The following is a 25,507-nucleotide window of genomic DNA, read 5'->3' as shown; positions in this document are numbered from 1 at the left end:
CAGAAACAGAAAAAAGAACAATAACATACATAGATGTTTGGGTAACAGTGTTATCATGTGTCCTGGCTAATGCTGAGTTTAACATCAAGGGGAAAGACTCCACAAAAATAAATACCCAGGTGGGATGAGTGGGGTAGCCATGGGGCATGAGGCAACTTATGGCCAGCCGAAAACTTCTTCAGAGGAACCCAGAATTTATCCTTAACATGATGGTGCCAGCCTATTATCCTCTGTAGTGCCGTGGCCTTATAATAGTGGCGAAGGGCTGGGATACTCAGACCACCCACTAGTTTGGGCGCTTCAAAATGTGAAATGCCAGATGAGGGCGGAGCTTATTCCAAATACTTAGAAATGTATTTACTAAAGTTGGTTCACTCAGAATCTGGTGCACCTGTGCATAGAAACCAATCAGCTTCTAACCTCAGCTTGTTCAATTAAAGTGTTACTAAACCCACAACAGTAACATCAGTCTGTATATGCAGTAAAGCAAGCTTGCTATTTTCACTGTGGAGCCTAAAGGGATAATCCTCTGCATTGTGTAAAAAGGCTGTTTGATCCTTTCTTCTCTGCCCCTCCTCTTGTTGAAGTGACCACCTGATACAGACTGAAACCCTAGTCACATGCACATGCTCAGTTTGGTGTGTATTGCCAGAGTGTTTTTGTTTTCTTGGCAGACTGCAAGTGATCAGCACAGGGCCAATCAGTCCTATACAGACAGAGGGTCAGGGGTTTCACATCCTCCTAGAGCAGAAAGAAAACTCCTCCTACATGCTTTAGCCACTGCTCCACTGAAGTCACAAGACAGCTCTAACTACTGATGAGAAAAGGTATTTAGCTGTTTATATTTAATAAAATAACTGTATTTCTATGTTCTGTGTACTGTGGGAGACCAGATATAGTGAATGCAGGGGCCTGGGTTTAGTATCACTTTAAGCTTTAGCAATAAAACCTGGAAGCTGATTGGTTTCTATGCACTTCTGAGTGGTTCTGAGTGTACCAACTTTAATAAATAAACCCATTAATGACCCAACACCTTGGCTACTGCAATTTTTCAAGTGTATTTGTAGTAATCTTTTTCTTTTTTTATATCATGAAATATTGATGTTTCCAGAGACTATAACTAGGCCATTCTCTAGAAAGAAAGAAAAAAAAAATCCTCTGCAAGTGATGCCATTTTTTTTTCCAGTAGGAAATTAAAGTTTCATTTTATACATTCCGAGCTGCCAAATTCCTTGCTGAACATGTGAGCGCCACGTTCCTCCTGTTTTCATGCAGCAAGCAGCTGCACCAAGCATTTCTCCCTAATAAATATTGCAAGCTGTTCATGTGTCTGAGAACACATCATGCAGGCAAAAAAAGAACAACTGCAGCTTACACCAATGGGTTTGTCACCCCTACAGGGATATACGGTGCACGCTGCTGCAATACAGATATATGACGTGAGCTTGTAAACTGGAATCAACACATTCTAATGGATTTAGGGAAACACAAATTTAGATATTCTCTTACTACACTAAATCAAATATCCACATTTGAAAAATATTCCAGCGTAAAATAAAAAAAAAAAAGCTGAATGTAAGCTGTTTTTATGATAGAAAATTTTCCCAGCAATGAAATCACTCCAAACACTGCAGTCTGGTAATGCAGTTGATATAGTGAATGAGACAGAGCATAGAGTTCTACCAGTATTCAGGAACATCTTCACAACTAATTAAAGATTATCTATCTATACAAATACAGCATTCACTAAATCCTGCAGTGGCACAAGAGTTATAACTTAGAGCCAGCAGGTAGTGCGTTCACAGCGGATTGGAGTGGTGATTTCTTTAAGGTGTTGTCAAATCACTAGATTACTAATAAAGGGGAGTTGGGCATACTGAGGCAGTATAAATATACCTAGATAAAGAAAAAACTGATCAAGAAAAGCTGTGCCCCTGTATGCAGCTCATGCTTTTTCAATTTTGACCAGAGTATATATAAAGTGTATGTATAACCATTTTTTAGAAGAATGAAAACCCCTGTTGTCTGTATTCCATTGGGCAGATTTCCCTTCCCTTCCTGCCCTGGGGACACAACCAGACCTGAGAGGAAATCTCTTCAAAATGAGAGGAAAAGTGGTCAGTTCATTCACAGACCACTTTTGGAAGGTCACACAAACACTAACATCATAAGCCATGCCTATGTCACACATATTAGCTACAAGGCCACTCTCTCTTTTTATTGAATTGTAGGAATTATCATGCCTTTAAAAGACAGATAATGTAATTTTGGAATAATTGTTGGTCAAAAATGAGATATACTGTTTTACACAATTGTGAAATGTGAAAATAGCTTAAAGCAAAGGTCTAGTATAAAAAGGTAAGCCCTGGTTCACTTTGCTGCAACTTCAGGTGCGAAGTGCGATTTACAAATCGCACCTGAAGTTGCATCTGATGTATTTCTATGGCACTATCTTAATAGGTGTGATTTCAAGTAGTGTGATTTGAAAAATAGTTTTTGAATTACTTTTTCACCACTTCAGTGCAATTTAACTCTCATAGACTGTAGGGAAAATGGCACTGACATCACTCTTGTGTCTATATCAGCACTACTTTGAAGTCGCCCTTTAAATGGGACCAAATTGCACCACTTTGAGATCGCATTCAGTTAGCCAGGGCTAAATGCTGCATTAATAAACGTCTTCAATCTAGAGCTGCCCTCTGCATTACTTCTTTTCTGACATTTTATATCCTCAGCTTTCCAGGTTGAATGATAGTCAACATCATTCAACCCTCTGCGTCCAAGCTGTCCAAGCTGCCCAAGCTGCCATGACCCCGTCCCAAGCAGTGAAGAAGCAGCAGTCCAGTTAACACAACTAACTTTGCTTCCCCTATCAATAAGTTAATTTATTGGCACCTGCACTGATTGGCTTGTAAAGCTGCTTCTTCCTCTCCTGCTCTGAGCTCTGCTCTACATAGGCTGATACCAAGCCAAGCTTAAGTACACTGTTTGCATTTAAAAATACATTTAATAATAATATGTTCATGAATGCAAAACTGTATTTTTATCTTTTTATTTGCCCAGAGTTCTGCTTTAACATCAACATAAAGCCATGAATTGTCCTAAATAAACTTTATCATTTATACTAAAATAAAAAACAGAATTAAAAAATATGTATAGACTCCCATTTTAAAAAAATGTCCCGATTCTACATATTTATAGGGATGTTCTAGCTGTCTGGTGATTTATAGTAGAAGTACAGAACCCTAGACAGAAGATCTCATTACACTGTGTCTACCAAGAGTAGCTTAGATTATAGCTGCAGTCAGGAGAAAATTAATCAGCTTTAGCCAAAGGACTTTCCCCAAAGATCCCAGTTGTACAATAAAGCCAGCAAGCATTCTTACCAGCAATATGCTGTCACATGTGTTCACTCAGAGGAACGTTTTGCGGTTTGCCGGCAGAGTTCCCTTGCTTCACGCATCATGCGTGTCATTACACTGCAAAGTGCTGTCTATACAGCTGATAATACTTAAAACCTTTAGTGCCATAGGGACATGGAGTTCAATTTAAACAGTTAATCTAACAGAATGCTTCCTTAGAAGGTGATGACATACGAGATGGTTGCACTGCAAACGTAGGGGGAAATGTAGCTACTAGTGAGACCATGTTCCTCTGACTTTAAATGTTTAGACTGAAACCATGCCACCACCATCAAGGAATTACAGCTGAAAAAAGTAAAAGCTAATGTTTGAGTACACAAACCCGTTAACACAGCCATCGATTTAAAGCCCAGCTGTCTTCCCCCATCCTTTCCCTAAAGGCCTCCACCACTTTGAAGCACCCTTGCACACTTAAAAGAGAAATATGGAAAACAGAGAAGTATGGATAGTTTTCAGAAAAAAAAAAATATACTCCCTGAGGTGGATGCAGCATCACCTAGGCTCTGCACAGAGAACTGAGTAATCAAAGACCACAATTGGTCAGTTCTCCCCCGCTGCTCTGAGCAGAGAGCTGTGACTGTCAGTCACCAACTCCATGCTCTGCTCTAGGAGCGTTGGGCTGTGGAGGGGCTGGCTCAGCCCCCCAGCAGATTGTTCAGTGTGAGCCAGGTGCTGGTCCAGGGTTCTGTGTGGGTCCCAACCACATGTTAGGGATCTTTTCAGAGCCTGGACTGGCTCTGTGATGTCAGTCAATAGCTGTTGGCTGAAACTGGATCACTAGAGTGCAGAATGAACTGCACTCCTCTAAGCCACAGGAGAAGAATAGCCAAAAGGAGTTTTGGCAATACTCCCCCTTTAAAAAAAAACCCAACAAAATTAATTTTTTTCACAGTGTCTTTGGCTAGCTCCAATGGCATCACAAGTCATCTTTGTTCTCTTTTGTTTACCAAGCAGGGGAGTGGTTAAAATTTTGAAGCATCCTTCCTGTGAGTCCAGAATGGAGGGTAAAGCCTTGATGCACTGGGCTCACAGAAAGTGGATTGAAATATGATGGGCATCACTCAACCTGAAAGAGATGTGGCACTGCATTGCTGTATGTGTAAATCTGTGGGGGACAGCACCAGAGATCAAGGCAAGTAAAGCAGCTAGAACTGCCTTTTTATTTTCAGCCACTGCTGGATGAATCTTTTTATAGATTAACTACCCAAACTATATTTAAAGTAACCCTTTACATTTTTTTATTTTAAGCTTACAGAAATCATTGTTCAATATGAACTATTCAGTTATTAAAAACTTACCACTTCATAATTTGTGAACCAACTGCTCCTGATTGAACTCAACATGCACTTATTTGTCCAGTGTGTGCTGCAATATGGCCTCATACAGCACAGAGGAGGTGAAGACAGACTGTTGATCATAGCCTGCACTTCAAAGACACCTTTGCCCTTCCTATGGCAGACATGTGATACTGCTGGCTGTATGGCTATGTAAATGCTATGTAAACCTTAAAAATTAACTTCTCCTATTTGCTCCTTTTTGGTCTGTTAAATATATAATATTGAAAAAGTTTGTCTATATGTGTTTGATAAAATGAAAAAATATCTGCTGATCTTGTCAAAACTTTTCTCAGCTGATAACTTCCTGTGCTACATTGTTATTAGCTACATTGTTTTGAGGACTACAGGACCGAGACTGTCTACGTTGGGCAGCCCACAAATTAGTCATTTTATTTGTTCAACCAGCAGGTTGAACAAAAAAAAACTGACTCGATTTCCCCATTCACACACTCAATGTAGATGGGGGAATCCTCCCTTGTGAGTTATTGTATTTTGACAGTGGGGAGAATTCCCCCACCATTAGAATACATTGTTTAGTGTTGTAGGCTATAGCCTACAGCCCTGATCGAGAGGGAAAAATTCAACAGAATGGTTGTACAGAAGTCGATCGGTAGAAATCTGGGAAATGTTTGACTATTGTTTACACCCTCTACAAAAGTAAGATCACATTGGAGGATGAAGAAGTCTATTTTCCAATGTTTGAACCACATACAATACTGCAGTTGAACAAATCAAACTTAAAAAATAAGTTCCAAATTTTATGAATATGGATTCATCACGCATTTTTTTGAATATTAAAGCGGAGTTTCAGTCGCACTGTGAAAAAATAACAGTCAGTAGCTACAAAAACTGTAGCTGCTGACTTTTTAAAAACAGCCACTTACCTGTCCCATGATCTCGCGGTGTCCTCCCTGCAGCCCGTTTCACCAGCTGTCTGGTGTTCCAGGCGCCGACATCTTCAGTGTGGGCACCCGACTGTGAAAGCTTGCGGCTTCACAACTGGATGCCCACTGCACATGCGCGAGTAGCACTGCACTTCCTGAATTCTTTATTATTCACCCACACTCCCCCCAGCAACAATCGACCACTACGCAAAAATAGATCCCCTACAGCAACAATAGATCCCCCAGCAGCCAGCATCAATACACCCTCCAGCACACCACTCTTGCATCTCTAGACATGTGGGCCCACCTCCGACAATGCTTGGTGAATGTACCCCCCCTCCCCCCGATGTCTCAGCCCAATGGGCGGGATCTACTATCACACACCACATGGTCCACAGCCCATTTAAGAGAGGACACAGGTTGTGTAGACATTGGCTCAGAGGAAGAAGTGCAACCTCAAAAGGCGTCAGCCATCAGCTATCCAGAGGTCTACAGTCCCCCACCAAACTACCTTCAGGGGTTTAGGACCACACTGCATCTCTTGTGACATACTTCTCATTTGATTTTATTTCTCTTGTGAGTATTTTACTTTTTATCAATAAATCTCATTTTAAAGGTAATGGACTAGGCCTGTGCATCCTCTTTTTGTCTCTTCATATAAAGTTCTCTTTAGATTTCCCTAGTCCGTTGAGGGCAGCAAGGCTTACATTCCTTTCATACACATTTGGGGATATTGACATTGTGGAGTCCATTGTCCAGCGCAGGAGCTCAGGCATTCGGTTGCTTTTTTCTTCCTACCTGCACTTCCTGAATGCCCCATAATCTTCTGGGACCTGTCACATGTCCCAAAAGACTGCGGGGAGGAATGGGGGGAAGGACAAACAGCTGGGTCATTCATTCACAGTTTCCTGTGAATTAATGAACTATAAGTACCGTCAGCCATTGAGGCAGATGGCTTGTAGTTCTGTATTAACTGTGGGGTTGCTGATGAGCGCCCTTGTAGTTCATTCACAAGTCCTGCAGCTTTCAAATAGACAGCCTGTATAGAGGTACAGGTTGAAAGCTGCAGGGCTTGTCTGCAGGAGTCTGGCCATTGCACCCCTGATCCACTGATCAGGGGTGTAATGCTTTTCAGGCTCCTGCAGGGAAAATAATAAATGCACATTTTTTTCTGCAAAGCTTGACAGTTTCTGAGGTCTGCAAGACTGAGACTATGGGGTAGTGCAGGTTTGCATCCATATCCTTAAAGGAGACCTCCAGGCACAGCGCCACCTTGATGTTATCCATCCACCCTGGGCTGTTCTCTCCAGTACCACACTTAAGAGGGATTCCGGGCAGATCTTCATTGATTTTTATACTGCACATTATCTATGCGTATCTGGTGAGTGTGCATTTTAACTATTTGTTTGCCGCTCACATGGACTGTTGAATAACATCATATCAGGATTAACAGTGTCACCTTGGGTCGCAATTTTTAATTAATATATACAATATATACATATATTTCTTAATATATATTTTCTTTCCTGTTGGACTTTTCACAGAACTATCTGCATTTCATTGAATATTATTTATATTGTTAGCGCTGCACAATTTTTACGCATAACTAATTTATAGTGTAATGATGTGTACTGGTGTGGGGGGAGGAAGCAGAGATATGTACTGTGGGGTTGAAGGAGGGAGAGAGGTGCACTGGAAAGAGGGAAGGAGAGAGAGATGTGTCCTAGAGAGGAGGGAGAAATGTCCTGGGGTGGGGATGTATCCTGGGTGGGGTAGAGATGTGCACTGGGGCGGGAAGATGTATACTGAGGGGAGGGAGTGATTTGACCATGTAATGCATGCTGGTCAGTACACTATGCACCCCTGCACTTTGTGTACTATGTACTCCTGACCCCTGCACCTTGTGTGTAAACTACTTCTGCCAGAGAGACCTTTATGTTTACATGTTTATGTTTATTAATTAAAAAAAAATTAGAATGACTTTAAAGTGGCTGTAAACTCTTACATACAGTATACTGAGTGAAGTGAGTAGGCTCAGGCGATACAAGGAGATTAAACAAGTCCTCTTACTTAAGTTGTACCTGTTTATCTGAAACCATCTCCTCTCTACATCTGTTCGAAATCCAGAATTTATAAAGATTGTCACCCACATATTTTTGGTTTTTAGTTTATAGCTATAGCATAAAGTTTTATTAATTTTGGATCTCTCTCTCTCTCTCTCTCTCTCTCTCTCTCTCTCTCTCTATATATATATATATATATATATATATATACACACAAGAACTTTCACCCTGGTGTGATGACTGTTTTTACTACTGTATAGTAAATCCACTAGGCCAAGTAAGTTTAATGCAGAACTCTAGGCAAAAACTTCTTTACATGTCCTTGCTGCTGATTTCCTACCTTCACTAAATATGTTGTCCATCTTCTGGTTCACCTAGTACTTGCTCTGAAATAGTCTATGCATTTTCAAATCAAACAGTTAATTCTCTTTGGTTTCCTTTTTGTAAGACCAGTGGCTGCTATACATCCTATTCCCCCAGCCACTGGTCTTGGCACATCACTTTTGTAGTTCTTTTTCCAGGAAGCAATGATATAATTCAGCCCCACTTACAGTGGTGGGCAGACTGAGACACATTCAACATGTACAGCCTAGTGTACCCGTCCACATTCACTACAATTCCCTGTGGTTGATGGGAACTGAAGTTTCCTTTTATTCCAGACAGAGAGGAGAGGATATGATGTTATCCCTGCTGTTACACCTCCTTCTTGGCAGAGCAGATGCTGTTATCTTTTGAATTACAGAGATGAGGTCATAAAAACTCAATTAGACTTTTCTCCTAAACGTTAAGAATTTTCAAAATTGTATTAACTGTTTAGTGTTTTGTGTAGGGGGTGTATTAATGGGTGATTTTCTTGCCCATCCCGGAATTCTTCTTTAAATAATGGGGCAAAGCTATTAAGGGTTGAGATAATGACTATTGCAAAGAATCAACAGTAAATAGGAAGAAGGGTTGGCCGCACACTGGAGGAATGATGAAAAATGTGCAAATAATTTATTGATCCATAGGACACAAAAAGCACCAGGGCATATTAATGGCTGTTAACATGTTTTACACGATCACATGCTTAGTCATAATGAAAGAATCAACAGTTTAGTAAGATCACTTTACAGAATAGGTGAACCTTTAAATCAACATTCTGCCCCTGCAGCATTTTTTTTTAAATAATTAAAATGTCTACAAGATGGATTTCAAACTGCTCAGCCATGCTGAAATAGTATTTTAGGCCCCTGGCACTCCCTGTGCTAATTTTGCAAGTGTAATGGGATAAACCACAGAGACTGATGGCTAACACCAAAGAAAACAATGGTCATTACAGATGCACATGCTAGAGACATGAACAGCTATCATACTCTAAGGTAGTGGTCCCCAAGCTGCTGCCATGGGCCAGATGTGACCCTTGGGGCACTATTCCTCCCTTTGACATCAGTAATGAGGCACTATTCCCCCCCATGGAACCAATGATGGGGCACTATTCCTCTCATGGAACCAATGATGGGGCACTAGTCCTCTCATGGAACCAATGATGGGGCACTATTCATTCCACTGACATCAATGATAAACTAGAACACTACTTCTCCCACTGACAGCAAAGATAGGGCATTATTTCTCTCACTGACAGAAATGATGGGGCACCATTGCTCCTGCTGACACCACCGACAGAGAACTACTTCAACTGACAACAACTGTGGGGCACTATTCCTTCCACTGACACCAACAATAGGGCATTATTCTCCTTCCTCTAACCATGGGCACTTGGCTATTTTTTTTTCTACTAGGCCATTTTTTACTCCCACTGCTCACCGACCATGGAGTATTTTTTACCACTGGATAATTTTCTATTCTTCCTGGCCACAATCTGCCCCCCTCAAGGTCTGAAGGGCAGTGAACTGGTCCCTTTCTTTAGAAAGTTTAAGGACCCCTGCTCTTTTTTATCTCTTGGCACATGTGATGGATTGCAAAGGAGCACTGACAAACCAAAGACCTGGAACATTGTTCTACCCTGGACAGACCAAGCAGAGCACAGGGATGAGCGCAACAATGTGCTGCTGCCTTTTTTACTGCCTGATTAGAAGGCTGAGGCAATTTTTCTTACAGTGACTCATGAGATGGTAATGTGCCATTATGGTTTTAGGTGGGTGAAGGATAATGTTGAACTCTGCACATGGAGGACACTTGTGTGTAAATTTGGATCCTAAGATTGTGGGATACACACATAGTCTTGCTTTAAAAAATATTACTAAAACAATGCCTCACATCTAGGGAACAATGGCACAATTAATTAAACATTGCTACTGTGCAGTATGTAGATTTAACTTAGGTGTTACAATAGGTTTGCTCCAGCAGTTGCTTTAATCAGAGGTCATACCTTTCTGCTTGCTCACTTTACGCACAGTCATTGCCGCTTGCCTCTTCTGGTATTCTGAGATTTCAAAACCTGAAAAAGAGACAGCTAATATCACTAATAGCATATTTTCAAAACCACAGAAGACCCCCTACTAACTTTCACAGAAATGCAAATGAAATGTTGAAGAAATAATAACTTCATTTTCAAAACCCCAATGTTTATAACAAGCTAGTGCAACTAATCATGAGACTCTTCAAATGAATTGCACAACAGATCTTGAGAATACCATATATGATAAATGAGATATTCTGTAGGCTACTGGGAACAAGCTTTCACCCACTCCAGAACTGGCTGCAACATTTTAGCTTTCACTGGAAGTTAAATAGTAATGCTAAATGGTAACATTAAATGTTTACAATATGGAAGATTTCAGAGAAACAGAATCACAGGGGGTCCTGCATACTTTTCATGTCCACCTTTAGCTATTACTAGGGAGCAGGACTTCAGCAGAACGTAGCAGTCAAACATAGATCCTTGTAAGGGCAATTCAGGCTAAACACATTCCAGTTGAATCAAAACAAAAAGGTATGTAAACCTGACCATACACTAGTAGAATCTCCTTCAAACTTGTTTATTCTAAAAACTTTTTTTCAATTTTTTAATGGTCACTGGGGTCAAATCAAAATTCGTTTTTGATCGTAGTGATGGGAAAATTCAAAGAAGCAGGAAGAAATTTTTTTTTCGCATGAACAAACTAATAGTTAATGTGATTTTTGTTCAGCAAATAACATTCATTTCAAAACTGAATGGTAAAAAGCAAACAAAATTATGAAGTACTTTCAAATGCCATTCATTATATATTTTACAAAAAATGGGGCAGACTTGATGGATCACTTGTTTTTTTTTCTGCCAACACTCTTCTATGTTTGCACAACATAGACATGTCTGGCAGGGCAGAAAACCTGAATACGTTCTGCTGTAGTTAAAGTGGTTGTAAACCTCAGACTTGAAATATGAACAAAGCATGTCCCTCTATAGTATGTACTTGTCTTAGTAATTTCTGTCTACTGCCTAATTCCTCTGCTATTTGCATCAATCACTTCAGACAAGTTTTCCTGACATCAAGAGGAAAATGGTGACAGGGGAGGGACCCACAGCAGATTGACAGCTTAAGCTCTGTTCCTGTGAGCTTTGTAGAGGGGGTGTGTCTCTTCCCTCCAATAAACTCTCAGAGCTCTCCTCACTGAGCACTGCAGAATGTAAGTTCAGGTCTCTGTCTCCTTTGTTCTAAACTCTCAGACAAGCTTTATATTCAGCACTTTGAACAGCTGTAGAGAAGAGAGTACTTCAGATAAACATGTACAGCTTATGTAGGATGATTTGTTTCATCTTTGTCTATTACCTGAGGACAGTCACTTCACTGGGTATATGTAAGGGTTTACAACCACTTTAAGTAACACTTACAAATCTTGTTCCTCCCCCAGCCTGTGATTACAAAATACTTGCTTACGTTTAAACAAACTTAATTCAAGTTGTATTAATGATAGAGTGCTTCATTAATTTGGGTATTTTATATATGCCTAGAGTTCAGCTTTAAAATAATTTATGGATATCCTGATATTTTTCCTGTTACAAAAACACTGAAAACATTCAATCTTCATATGTACAAGCTCTGAACGTGTATACTGCATGGTAAAAAAAAAACATTCTTAACATATATTTTATTTGATCCCTTAGCTGTGCAAATTAAGTGTGATGCCTAAAAACATTACTTGTGTTATGACACTAGAGTGAACAATCTGGACCTCTCCCTACAATATGAAAATCTTGGTGTTACAAAGTCCCAAACTCCTGGAGTGCTGATGATGTAACATGTGAGATCGGCAAAGTCTTTTCCAGCTCTAGACAGGTCCAGTTTATTTAAAGCCCTATGAGACCTCAAAATCTGTGCAAGAGGAAAGAAATAGGATGTACTCTCTTTATGCAGTGTGCAGAAAAAAAAAACACTATATAGATATGGCTGCTCCCACTGCAGAGGAAAATGTAGGAAATATCTGGACCAGATTATGTCAGTGGCAATTATTGTAAGTACATTAAAATGAAGGTGGGTTATAGTTACAGGTAGTGTTTTTTTAATTAAATCACAATGCAAAGTCTATTTACACTTTAAGAAATTACATGCCAAACGATGCTATCAGCCTCAAACATAGTGCATTTGTAAAAACATAGCTTTCATTCCCAAATGTTTAGAACCAGTAATCAAATTTATAATCTCTAAATTAGTATTGACCATCAAAGAAGTCCGTCTTTGTTAGAATTACAATTTTATTTCAGTAGAAGTGGGTAAAAGAGAGAAATTGTCATTATCCTACTAAGTAACTCTACCATACACTTCCAGTGCCAGATAGGGCCCAACGACCCTTGTGTAAGATGCACAGAGGTAAGTACAGGATGAGCTGCAGAAATATTAGGACATCAGGTACATGGAGCTGGAAATAAAAGGAAAACTCAGAATATGGAAACTGCTTATTGCTCCCAAATGCACTGTCTTAGCTGTAGCTCATCCTTTGGCTTTATGGCTTTTTAAGTCAATGGCCTAGAACAAATATGAAAATTAGGAGTTCTGACTTCACTTGCTGCAAATTTGTTCTGGGCCAGTAACTCCAAAAGTTTTAAAATCAGAGGGTCATTATGACAGCCAAGTAAGCAATGACTGCAAACCAGTTTGGGAAGGTAAGTAAAATCACTACTTTTACTTGATTCTCCTATACTCATAATAGTATAGTGAAGTTTTAAATTTTGTATACTATATTTATACATTTTTAATTTCATAAAAAAGTGTAGTTTCACTCTAATGTTTATTTTCTCATCTTATTTGTGTGCCCAAATATGACTGTGCCCTTACCAATCTTCTCATCTTCCTGCACCATCTTCCTCTCTTCCCTGAAGGCACGCAGCCACCTCAACTTCTCTTCTAGCTTCTTGGCGAAGTATAGGTGCATCTCTTCTGTCTCCTTGTTATGCAGCTTAAAGGCATTCTTCACACTGACATTAAAGTCCTCATCCCGCCCATCATCCACCTCTATAACTTCATATTTGTCCATATCCAGGCGACCTTTATAATAAAGGATGTCTCTCCGAATCAGATCCTGTTGGGAGAACAATACATGGATTACATGAAATAGATGAATTATTACAGATTAGCCAAACTATCTAAGACTGGAAAAACACAAACCCAAATAGGAACTTACCACCACAATAATAGTTATTACTACAGAAACACTAAAACAGTAGTATCTATTTTTTTTATTAAACTTTATATTATGACTTGAAAACATACATTTGACTAAAAGTGCAAGACTACCCGTCTCTCCTTTCCCTTGTTCTTCTCTTTCCATACCCCACAAAATAGATACAGAATTACAGAACAGGTCATTGTTGGTCAGAATAAAATGGAATCCTGTGCATGAGTGTGTGTTGGGTGGGGAATTGGGAGGGTTGTCACTCTTTAACTTTTACTTTTTTACATTTTAGCAGTCATATACTGTATACTTGTACTGTGTAGGTATTGATTAATGAGGAAGATTTGGAGTTTAAATTATACCCTTTATTGGCTAATTTAATTTAAGGCATTATCAAACCCAAAAGTAAACATTTATTATATTGCAGGTTACCAATTTTTAGATTTATTGGCTGTATTCTGTTTTTAGGCTTTGTTTCTTTCTCCTATATTCATCTGGTGATCCAGCCAGTAAGTCTCTTGTTTTTCAATAGAAAAGCCTTTTGCAATTTTAGGGGTGAGACAAACCATTTAACACTGGCAGGGGTGCTTACAATGATCATCTTTTATTGATCATCTTTTATTTTTCTATGTAAAACCTTTATACCAAAAGGAAAAACTGTTTGCTGTAACTGATTATAAGGTATTAGCTGGGGTTCATCTTCAGATTGTTAATGCATTTAAATCTGCTAGTACATCTAACACTCCCCCTCCCCTTGGATTGACAATGCTGCTGTCCAAATCTGTCCAGTGTGCTCATTTATCCAGAATAGTGTCTGTATAATATAGGAAGTGCATTACTGACCACATTAACACAGGCAAAAAAAAAGCAAACTAATACATCCACTACATCCAATCATATATTAGTTTATATTTATATTTTCCGTTTGGGGTTTATTACTGCTTTAAGTTATTAAAGATGCAAAGTTTCCCAACCATTTCAGTTTCTTCCTCAGGCATTATAGTTCTAAAAATCATTCTGAAAACTATTTATGCAAAGAGCAACAAAGGGAACTAAGTAAAAAAATTTCCAGCCATTGGATCCTCCAGATTTCATCTCATGTCAAGTCAAAGAAAAATAAAGCAGAGAACTAGCAAACACTGAACAAACTGGTTATGCAATCTCGACAAAATCGCCTTTAGATTTACCAAATTTTTATATATATATATATATATATATATATATATATATATATATATATATATGAAAATTGTACAATTATATTGCAATTTACTTTATATCATCAGGTAATGGTGTGAAATTACTTTTTAAATAAGACCACGTTGTAAGAAGATCTATGTTAAAAAAGAGTAACATACCAAGCCATCACCCACTGTTTTGCAACTTATCTAAGAGTGATATTATATACAGTACAGGTATGTTACTTGGATTTGCTGCATCAAGACCTTATTTTGCAGTGTTTCAGCTGATGAAACAAGTACAAATCCTTGTATAAAATTTAAACCAATCCTATTCTCACAAAACATATTTGAAGTTTGATTCAATACTGGTCACGTGGCTCTCCACATATATCAGTCACTGGGTTCATTCTTTATTAACCTTGCCTATAGCAGCAATACACTGAAACAAATTGTTCAAAGGGGGAAGCTACAGTAAGACATTGGAGTATATGGAGAAAAGTGAACTACACTAAGCACAGTTAATCACTAGCATGTGTGATTTAACTGAATCAGGTTATAGGCATCCTATGTATTCTGTGTCTCATGCATTCTAAATGGAAATTTCAATAGACTGCACTATTTTCCTGTGTGTAAATGCCAATGGTTTTATATAATATCAGTTTATGTCAATATGTCCAAATTTATTGTCAACTCAAACAACATCATATTATATATATATTTAGCCTGCCACAAGCCCTTAGCAGGCCTATCTACTATAACTGTTCAGAAAGCAAAATTAAGTATTCATATTGTTTTAAACATAGTTTCTCTTGCACTTTTAAACACAAGAGAACTGTGTACGACAAAACCTAACTGCAGGATATTTATGAAAATGTAGTTTCATAAGTGCTTCCAAGAAGCCTCCTTTTTCTTCTGCAGGAGGGGCAGCTGGCTGTTTAGTTCTTGCTCTAAGCTATGGATGTATTGAAGTCATGATTACTGAGCCGTTGATCCAGAGGACACTTCATGGATAAGCAGAAAGCACTACGATACTTATGCCCTTGGTCCCAGCAGAACATCACTCCCTACAGGAACATACACCGTGCACTGTGTCAGTAGCTGCTTAGAATCAGTGCAACAGGATGTAAAATTACAGATGCCATACTGAACAGGAGAAACTGCTGAAACAACTACAATTATTTGGAGCATATCCATATGGTTGGAAGATCCCATCTGGTGGAGACACTTCTGCTGGTCCAAACACAGACAGAGCGCAGAAGCCTCCTGAAATAGCAAGGTGGGTAAGTGACAGTACAGTGAGGAATAATCAACAATGATATCAATATTAAATTCAAATGCATTAGCCAACACCGGATCGAACAATGCCATACATTAAATATTTCATCACAGAAAGATGCTGGCAGTGAAACAATTTTATCTAGCTGTAGTAAAAAATAATCATCTGTAGAAAGCATGCATTTTTCAAAATACATTGTATTAAGTATAAAAAACAATAATGTGCATGACCAGCAGACAATACAAAACAGTTTATTGGAACAATAAAAGCAAGAATCACCATCAGGATGTATCCATGAATGGATGTCATACAGGGATCGCTGCAAACCACAGACATAGGAATGATGGGAGTGGCTTACTGTTTTGTAGACATAGCAATGGAGAGCCTGGATGGTGATCTCTATAGATGGAAGGTGAGACAGCCACAATGGATGGGGTACAGGTGTCCAAGGCCAGCGGTCTGAAGAAAACCCCACAAGAGGGATGAGAGGAGCTCTGATTTTTTTTTTTTTTTACTACATACTTCCAATGGTCATTGGAGCAGCTGTGGGATTGCTTGTCTTTCCTTCATTCTCGTTTACCCGGTGTTGGTTAAGGGCATTCGAGCCTAGTTTTTGCTATTGTATTAAGTATTCCTGCTCATTAAAGCAAATAACCAGACAGAAAATCTTGTGGATGCATCATGTACACACCAAACGTGTCTCAAGGGTATCTCTAAAATGCAGGACAAACCTTGACTACAGCAGCAGAAGACCACATTGGGTTCTACTAATGCCAGCTAAGTACAGGAAAATGAGTATACAATAGGCAAGGTTTGATGAATGTTGATTTCTGCATACAAATTTCAACTTGTGTCAACAGCTCAGGAAGGTGATAGTGTTATAGTGCTCAGAATGTTTTCTTGGCATACATCAGAAACCTTAATAGAAAGAAACAGGCACAACTCATTTTCCAGCAACATAAAGCACACATAATCTCAAGTATGTTCGGCAAACATAACAAAGACTTCTATACACCCAATAGCCTGCATACTCTCAATAAAATACAACCAATTTGGGGGGGGGAGCCAAATAAATGATGGTGTAATAGATGGGAGCTGACCCAGCACACAAGTAGGGCTAAACAAATACTAAATCTATTTAGCCACCATTACAGGCATGTCATGTTATTATAGTTTATTCCATCTGTACTGGTTGTTAATATTACTGTTTCCAATGCTTCCAGAAAGGCTAGATAAATATGAAGAATTATATACAAGGAGCTAGAAACAGTATGATCTAGTATGTACACTGAAGTACCACTCCTTTGCTCTGACAGGAGTTGAGAGGCAGTCTTTTTGGTTTGATAATTTCATTTCTCTCCATGCTGAAGTTCCATCTGCTGTTTCCATTTGCTTTTTTAATCAGAACATCACTCTGCAAATAAATATGGGGTCTTTACCTCTGCCCCCCCCCCCCCAAAAAAAAATTCAGAATGTTTTGGGAGGACGTTTTTTCAGGTTTTTTCTTTGTTTTTCTCTGGTGGCCTCATCACCATTCTACTTCATTGCAAACTTGTCTCTCCACCTTGTCCAATCAGAAAATGCATTGCATTCATTTAGAACATGCAAACATGTTCAGAAAGCAGCAGAGCAGCCACTGGACACGGAACCCGAAAGCAAGTTAAGATCACTGAATCAATGATTTACAGCTTCCAGGGACATTAGCCAGGTATGGTATGCATTGGTTCAAGTTAGATCAATTGACTATGTAAACATTTTCTACAGCTGAAATGCTTCTTTAACCACTTCCAGTCCGGACACTTTTACCCCCTTCCTGACCAGGGCAATTTTCAGCTTTCAGCACTATCAGACTTTGAATGACAATTGCGCGGTCATGCAACACTGTACCCATATGAAGTTTTTACCATTTATTTGAGACAGATAAAACTTTATTTTGGTGGTATTTATTCACCGCTGGGATTTTTATTTTTTTTGCTATGTAAATGAAAATGTCCAAAAAATTTTTTAAAAAGTGTTTTTCTTATAAAACTTTGCAAATAAACGATATTTCATCATAAATCTTGGCCAAAATTTATTCCGTTATCTTCTTAGTAAAAAAAAAAAAAATAAGCCAAATTAGTTTATAACCAAAAATTATAATTTTTAAACATTTTTCTTTGCATTTATTTTTTTATATTTTATTTATTTTTTTTTTTTTTACATACTGTCACCCTAGCAGTACAGTGTCACCATATAGGATGTAAAAGCAATCATTTCTCTTTCTCTCTGTCTGCATTCTTGCAGCCATTGAGAACTACTGAGTGAGCTGTGATTGGTCACAGCTTGTCACATGGTACAAGGCTGTTGTGAATAGCCTTGTACCATGTGACCTCTGTGATCATTCACAGATTTCACACATAGTAAGCAATGATGTCAGAAGTGACATCTTGCTTACTACTTTGCATGTGATCACTGATTGGCCAATCAGTGATCACATGATAGGGACCTCGTACAGAGGTCCTGTCTGACGATCGGTGTTTCACTGTGTCCGGAGGACACAGCGGGCACCGGAGCGCGGTGCTGCATGCTCCCGGGGAGCGCGCACAAACAGGGTGCGGGGAGGCCGTTTATAAACGGCCACCCGACCCTGCAGTGCCACCGTCTGGCCGTTTATATTCAACGGCCGGTCGGGAAGTGGTTAAGCAATGGCCTTCAAAAAGTGCCAGTCATCCCTTTAAGAAAACCTGAAGACAGATGCATGCTAATAGCTATGTAAGTAAAAATACATTTTATGTTTACTTTTATGATGAAAAACTGTCTAAGTTGTTTGGATGCTACAGATTTTACATACAGTATGTACATTAAATGAAGGAAATTAGGTTAAGCTGGTTAAACAAACTGATGTATGGACTTCTCACTGCCCTGATAAAATTCCCAATTTAAAGCCATTTGGTTTGTTCCTCAACTACGCTTCTGCTTGATCCCAACCTACAACCACTCGTGACTGATATTTAGTGTGACCGATATTTGGCGTAACCGATATTTGGCATATTTACTAACTATGTTTCTGCCTGATTCTTACCTGCTATATCTGCTATTGGACCCCTGCTTTCTCACCTCCTGGTGGGACAATCCTAAGTACCATGATCTGGTGCTAACACGTAGCAAAGCTTAGATCCTGCACCTCAGGTGAGCCTGTATCATCTGCCAGGGTGACCTGGTTGTATACCTACCCTGCTGGTCCATGGGAGGCACTCTACTGCTATAGCTACTGGTCTCCGAGCCTGACCCTTGAACGTAACAGATTGACTTCCATCTACCTATTGCAGTTTCCATTGGCACAGTGTGTTTTGTGCTGTGTTTGTTTTTATGTGTTGAGAAGCTGAGCAGATGTGACTCTTATCAATTAAGATGGTGCTGGACCCATGGCTGAGCCCTTATCGTTTTCAATGAAAACAGCAAGAACACATATACAGGAGATAACAACATAGCCATGTAATTTTACTAGAAATTACAATACATTAGTAATAACCTTAACATCTAGTGGTAGAACTACATATTCATTAGATAATTATAGTTGTTGCACCTTTGTCTATATAAACAGCATGCTCCCATCCCCAACTGAGCAACTGCTTTTCAGATACATACAATGGCAGCACCTACATCTAGATGTGCAGTGGTTGTCCTGTATAAAAGTGCTTCCACTGCTTATCTGTACTGTTCATTGCTCAGTAGAAGATTTTCTAACTAAGGTGGACTGCTTCCATTGGTGTGCTTACACCTTTGCATTCCAGTTTGGAGCTGGTCTTAATCTTCAACTTTAATCCACATTTGCTTCTCATGAACAAGTAGCATTGGCATTTCTTCCCATGACTATAGCATTGTGCAAACCATATATGACAAAATGTCTAGCTGGGATGCCTTTACTGGATATTGCTGATCTTATGACTAACGTTTTACGTGGTTCAGATTATTCTTTTCAGTTGATAAATCACCATTGACAATTTCAGTGATGTTCTGTTGGTTTGCCTGAGTACTTGTGGGACCTCTTGCTCAGGTTGTTGTTCAGACAATGCTGACAGTGTCATTTCATGAGGCTTTTCACACATAGGTGTTTTATTATTAATTATACTTCTGGTGATTGTTACCTTAATAATGTTTTCCATTTTGTATGCTTTTCTTTAGGAATATGTATGTATGCTTTCCTTCCAAAGATTTTGATGTGTTTCACATAAGTCTTCCTTCCATTCCACGGCTCATATGAAGTTATCTCTGTTGCTTTTCCAGGTAAACAGTTTTGGAGATTGCAAACTGTCATAATTGCTTCTCCCCAGTAAGTTCTTAGCATATTCTTATCAAAAAGCATGCTTCTGCTACTTTCAGTTAAAGTGCAGTTCATTCTCTCTGAAACACCATTTTGTTCTGTATTGTACAGTACACTATAGCTTGTGTTTTACCACTTTTTGTACTCTGTGCCAATAACTGGTCTGAGTATTTTAGGCATTTTGCCAAATTTGTTGCTTATTTGGCCAAAATATTAAAGTTTATCTGAAACTGTACCTTAGCTGTGTAGCAGGTAGAGTACAACCCTAAACAGTTGTCAAGAAATGTGAGAAAATACCTTTTTTTTTCCTTGAGTCTGAGCTTTCATCGGATCACATAGATGTGAGAGACTTATACCTGTCAACATTTTTCGTTCAACTCAGCGGGCTGAACATGAAAAAAAAAGGAGCTCGCTGTACTGAGTATGCGATGTTATTACAGCGATCTCCGTGCTGTGCTATTGTGTTCTGACTTGCGGACCCCCCCACACCAGTAAACACCAGTCAGCACTCGCAGCTGTTGGCTAAGAGCGCTGATCAGATGCCGATTGACTGCTGGGCTGTCAGGCTCTACTGCTGTTACTTTTGAGAAACGATTTCCTGGTTATTTCTCTCTTTGTACAACTAGTACACTTCATTATCTGACTGCATGAGTCCGTTTTTATGTCACTAGCATGCAGATCCTCAGCTAGCTTCTTTATAATTCAGGATTCCTGTGTCCAAGATAAAAAATGTCAGCAGTGAACACAATTCATATGTCTTTCCTTTTTGACATTGTTAATCACTTCACTGCACTTTAGCTGATACAGTTCATCTGTGATTTTTCTTTTAGCTAGTTTGTGGCTTCTTTTTGCGATAGAACAGCTGTTACCTCTGAATGTCACTAGATACCTTTAATTGGTGAAATTCGTAACTGACAGGAGGTTATTTTCAAGAATAGGAACATGTAGTATGTCTTTGATAGGTATCTTTCTGGTGACGTTTAGGATAGAGGACAGTGTGGATAATCTTCCCCTATTTCTTCTGAGACCATAAACTGTCCATCAGCTGTTGTTATTCTTTCTGTCTTGCTTTAATCAAGCAGAGTGAAGACATTGTTAGCATTGGTCCTGTGACTTGTAGTTCAATGCACCAGGTAACAAATGAGTGAAAGATACATTTACGTATCTGTTTCATGCAGGGGTCATTACGTTCTGGTAAGGCGCTATAGTGTGCTATTTTATGTGGGCTCTCTCTCATCACTAGCCGGAGTTTCCAGTTATGACATGAACTTTTTATCAGCACTTTTGGTGTTGTTGTCTTTTGATTAAGAAGAAATATCCTTACAGCACTTGAGCACTTTATAATTGAGCTTTTGATATTGTTTTGCCTGTTTTGTTGCATGTTATTTTTTCTCTTATAGCATATCATCTATATTGCACCTCTAGAACTATAACTTTTCTTTTTTTACATGTATTTTGAGTTTATGTATCTGGACTCTTAGTGCTGGCTACTTTGAGTATATTTACCTAAGTGCAGAGTTTTTTTTCCTTTTTAGCATGCGTTATGATTAAGCACGCTTTTGTGTGAAACATGCCAACTATCCTTTGTCCATGGGGCTTGGTGTACAGCGTATGATGACATAAACTACTATCTATATCAACATTCATCTGCGGTATGCAGCCACTTCTTCCAGTTTATGTTCCTGCAGTCAGCGAGCCAGGCAAGCACCTGCATGAGTAGCCGGGCTTGTTTCATCTGTCACTTGCCTGGAGCGGCAGCATCTCTTCTATTGTTCTTATGACACTTACCAGTCCAAAAGTTGCTGAACACATTACTGAGCCCTTCTTGTTTTCGTTAGAAACAACAGGAACATAGAGATGAGAAATTACATCATGACCACATACTGTAGTTTCATCGGAAGAAGAATAGGTTGGAAATAACACCACCACCCAGTGTCAGAATTATACTGTATATACACTATACTGTATAAACAGCATGTTAACACTTTTTGTCTGAATTACTACAGTGGCTCAGGGGACCAGCAGGCATTTGCAGTTCCTATGCCTCAGCTGGTCACAATGAGTATTTTTCTGAGCTAACTTGTACTCCTTATTCTATTTATCTGCATGGATTGTGTGTCTGTATTCCAGTCTCTGCGGTGTTTATATTGATAAGAGAAATCTGTTCTTGCTCTGCCCTGACGTTTTACTATAGTCTGTCACCAGGTCTCTTCACAAAAGTCCTCAAAAACCTATAAATGGCCAATGGTTCCCTGCTTTTTATGAAACAAATGGTGCCTTGCCAAAAATTGTCTTGCCTTACCACACCAAATCCACTTACTGATTTAAATTAATTTAGAAAGCACTATGTGGAGTTCTATATTAAACTATCCATACTGTGCTTTCCTTTTATAAACAGTGCTTAAAGGAAAAATAAATGTGCTAGCTGAACTACATATTACTTTCTACTACAATCTGTTTAAATCGTAGGAATGAATGGAACACTGCATGTTGCTCACCAAGCATTGCAGGCTTTATATGATGTAGGTGTAATTAATGGGGTTCATATCTGCCTTAATGGTGCATTGTGGAATGCTGGCATAAACATTAAGAATGTTTATCTGATAATTACAAGCACAATAATGCCTCTTTGCCTGTTTAATCCCATAATGTTTCCTTTATGGTCTTTAAGGTATTTGATATTACAAAGAAATATAATACATGCACTGTACAATACCTTTATAATGACTAAATAAGTGTACAGTAAAATATAGGATTATTATTTTTATTTCTTGAAATTGTCATTATTTAAGCCTGTTATATAACATGTTGCTGTGCAAACTATGGACGATTTCAGAAAAAATGCTAACAACGTTCTGTGAATGAAGGTGTCCATACACAATAGGACATAGATTTGTACTTTAAAAGGCCCTATACTCAAAAAACTGTAGCTGTAATATCATGTAGGGAACATCTAGAAAGCTGAACTGTGACTAAGATGTTCCCTGAAAATTTTACCTTTTGTCTTGAATTTCACAGAAAAAATATGTTTGCACTTGTAACAATACGTAGTCACTTTTATTTTGTAGTGTCATCATTGAATATCTGCAGTGTGTGATCATCTGAGGCATATCCAACTCACTTCTGCCTCTGATGAATTCTAGTCTCAGGAGGCTTGAAGTGAGATATAATGATATGACCACTATAATGTGTACTGCTTCTTAAGGGCTTGCTGGAGGGGAAGATATACCTGAGGACATGCAGTGCCAGGACTGTCTTGCACCTACGTATTTTGTATTGGGAAGGATTAAATGTTTATAAAGTTTGAGCATACACTGATGCTCAAAACTCTGAAATATTGGCCTCAAATGTTCACACCAAACATCTTGATGGCTCTCACACAATCATGTGATTTTATCATATACACTGATCAGCCATAACATTATGACCACTGACAGGTTAAGTGAATAACACTGATTATTGTTAAAATGGCAACTGAATGTGGGTGGGATTTATTAGGTAGCAAGTGAACATGTTGTCCCTGAAATTGATGAGTTGAAAGCCGCAAAAATGTAAGGCTCTGAGCGACTCTGACAAGGGCAAAATTGTAATGGCTAGATGACTGAATCGGAACATCTCCAAAACCTAAACACACATCAGTCAGCACCACCAGCGGACTGCAGTAAAATATTTTTTTAATTAAATCATCCACAGGGTAAAAGTTCACAGACAAAATGTTGACAGCACAATATTTGGGCAACACTCAATGAGAGAGGAGGAGCAAAAAAGGTGAAGAATTAACTCCATAATATCTGGACAGAAAAGGAGAATAGGCTCTCTCACTCTCTCTGAATGTACCATAAGTGAAACAAAAACAAAAGTGTACACAATTGTTAAAAGATGTTAAAACGTATCAAAATGGTTACAAAATAGTTGCAAAACGTCAAACTCCTGAGTCAAAGAGTGTCAACGGAGAAGACACAACAAAAATAAATGTTCTACCAACAGGGAACTGTAGCAGAGGAATGGGGGAGTAGCCAACAGAGAAACCAAATAAATAATTCCTCAGAGCCATATCCCTTCGAAATGCATCAGCCTTCAGGGACCCCAGTGTGGCCCCCCCTGTGCTTTGGAGACTGTCCTATTTTGCCACATATGTGTGGTTCGATGAGTGTTTTTATTTCTATGCTCGCAAGTAGTTTTATATTGGATTTATATTAAAAAGCTTTTGCATAAAGCACTAGGCTGATGTGCCTTGAAGCTACTGGGAACCCATTATCCTCCAGTGCTGTCATATTCCAGAACTGCAACCTACCTGGAGTGCCCAGAAGTACATGGTGTTCAGTGTTTAGAGACATGGTCAAGGTAAAGAAGGCTGAAACCCAACCACCACTGAACGAGACACATAATTTAAAACATCATAAATAGGCCAAGAAATATCTGAAGACGGATTTCTCAAAGGTTTTATTGACTGAAGAGATAAAGATGGACAAGATGGTGACCGGAGCAGACCTATAGCCGGAGCTCCGTCGCCAAAGTCCCCCATCCGCTGCCATCCGGGCGGCAGCGGACTCCGGAGGGCCCCTCGCGACCCTGCGGCCCCTGAGAAGCACCCAGGGAGGGGTGCTGGGCTATTCTGGACCCATTCCCGGAGCTCTGGGATTTACAGCCTACTGCGGCCTACGAAGCCGCGGCCTCAATTTTTGCCGCGGCCGACCCGGAACACCGATCATCTGCTCGGATCGCCGCCGCTCCGCCCCCGGGGCCCTGCTGGCTTACCTGTTCCCAGGGGCCCTCTCCAGCGGCCCAGGGGCCACTCCAGGCCACCCAGCACCCTGCAACAGCCAGCACCAGCAACCAGCACCCAGCCTCGGCCCAGGGGCTATTCCAGGCCACCCAGCACCCTGCAACAGCCAGCAACCAGCACCCAGCCTCGGCCCAGGGGCCACTCCAGGCCACCCAGCACCCTGCAACAGCCAGCAACCAGCACCCAGCCAGCACCCATCAGCCCAGGGGCCACTCCAGGCCACCCTGCACCCAGCAAACAGGTGTACCTGCAACAGCCAGCAGCCAGCACCCAGCAAAAGGGCGAGGTCTGAAGGCCTCCCTTACCCTACCCAGACATGGAGAAGGGGAGTGGCCTGCACTGACCAAGCACGCGGCCTACAGCGCCCAAATCCGGCCACCAGCACACGGCCTACTGCGCCCAATCCGGCTGCCCACGACCTCAGCCTTGTGAGGCCTTCCATCGCCCTCCACGACGCAACCCTGACTGGCCCTGCTGAGCCCAACGGATGACCTTGACCTGGTGAGACCTACCATCGCCTACCCTGGCACAACCCTGCCCTGACCCGAAGTCCATCCGATGACCCCCCCCCCCGGTAACAACTCCACTGCGGACACCCACCCCACATCTCCTCAAGCCCAACGGATGATCTCGACCCGAAGTAAGCCTACTTCCACGCCGCCAAAT

At 39.9% G+C, this 25,507-nt stretch overlaps 1 protein-coding gene across 2 annotated transcripts in view; it reads right to left on the bottom strand.

Moving 5' to 3' along the window:
- The window catches only part of ARHGEF9 (Cdc42 guanine nucleotide exchange factor 9), a 490,351-nt gene that overhangs the window by 19,313 nt on the left and 445,531 nt on the right, over positions 1-25,507 (bottom strand). For both annotated transcript variants that reach the window (XM_089685190.1, XM_089685191.1), the window contains 2 exons: positions 12,959-13,202; positions 10,075-10,143 (listed from right to left, as the gene is read on the bottom strand). In XM_089685190.1, coding sequence (XP_089541316.1) covers positions 10,075-10,143; positions 12,959-13,202 — 313 coding nt within the window. The remainder of the gene's footprint in view (positions 1-10,074; positions 10,144-12,958; positions 13,203-25,507) is intronic.

This window comes from Staurois parvus, unplaced genomic scaffold (genome assembly GCF_062004578.1).
Source record: "Staurois parvus isolate SC_StPar_1 unplaced genomic scaffold, SC_StPar_1.0 ptg000365l, whole genome shotgun sequence".
Lineage (NCBI taxonomy): Eukaryota > Metazoa > Chordata > Amphibia > Anura > Ranidae > Staurois > Staurois parvus.
This window is presented reverse-complemented; position numbering and strand designations above follow the sequence as displayed.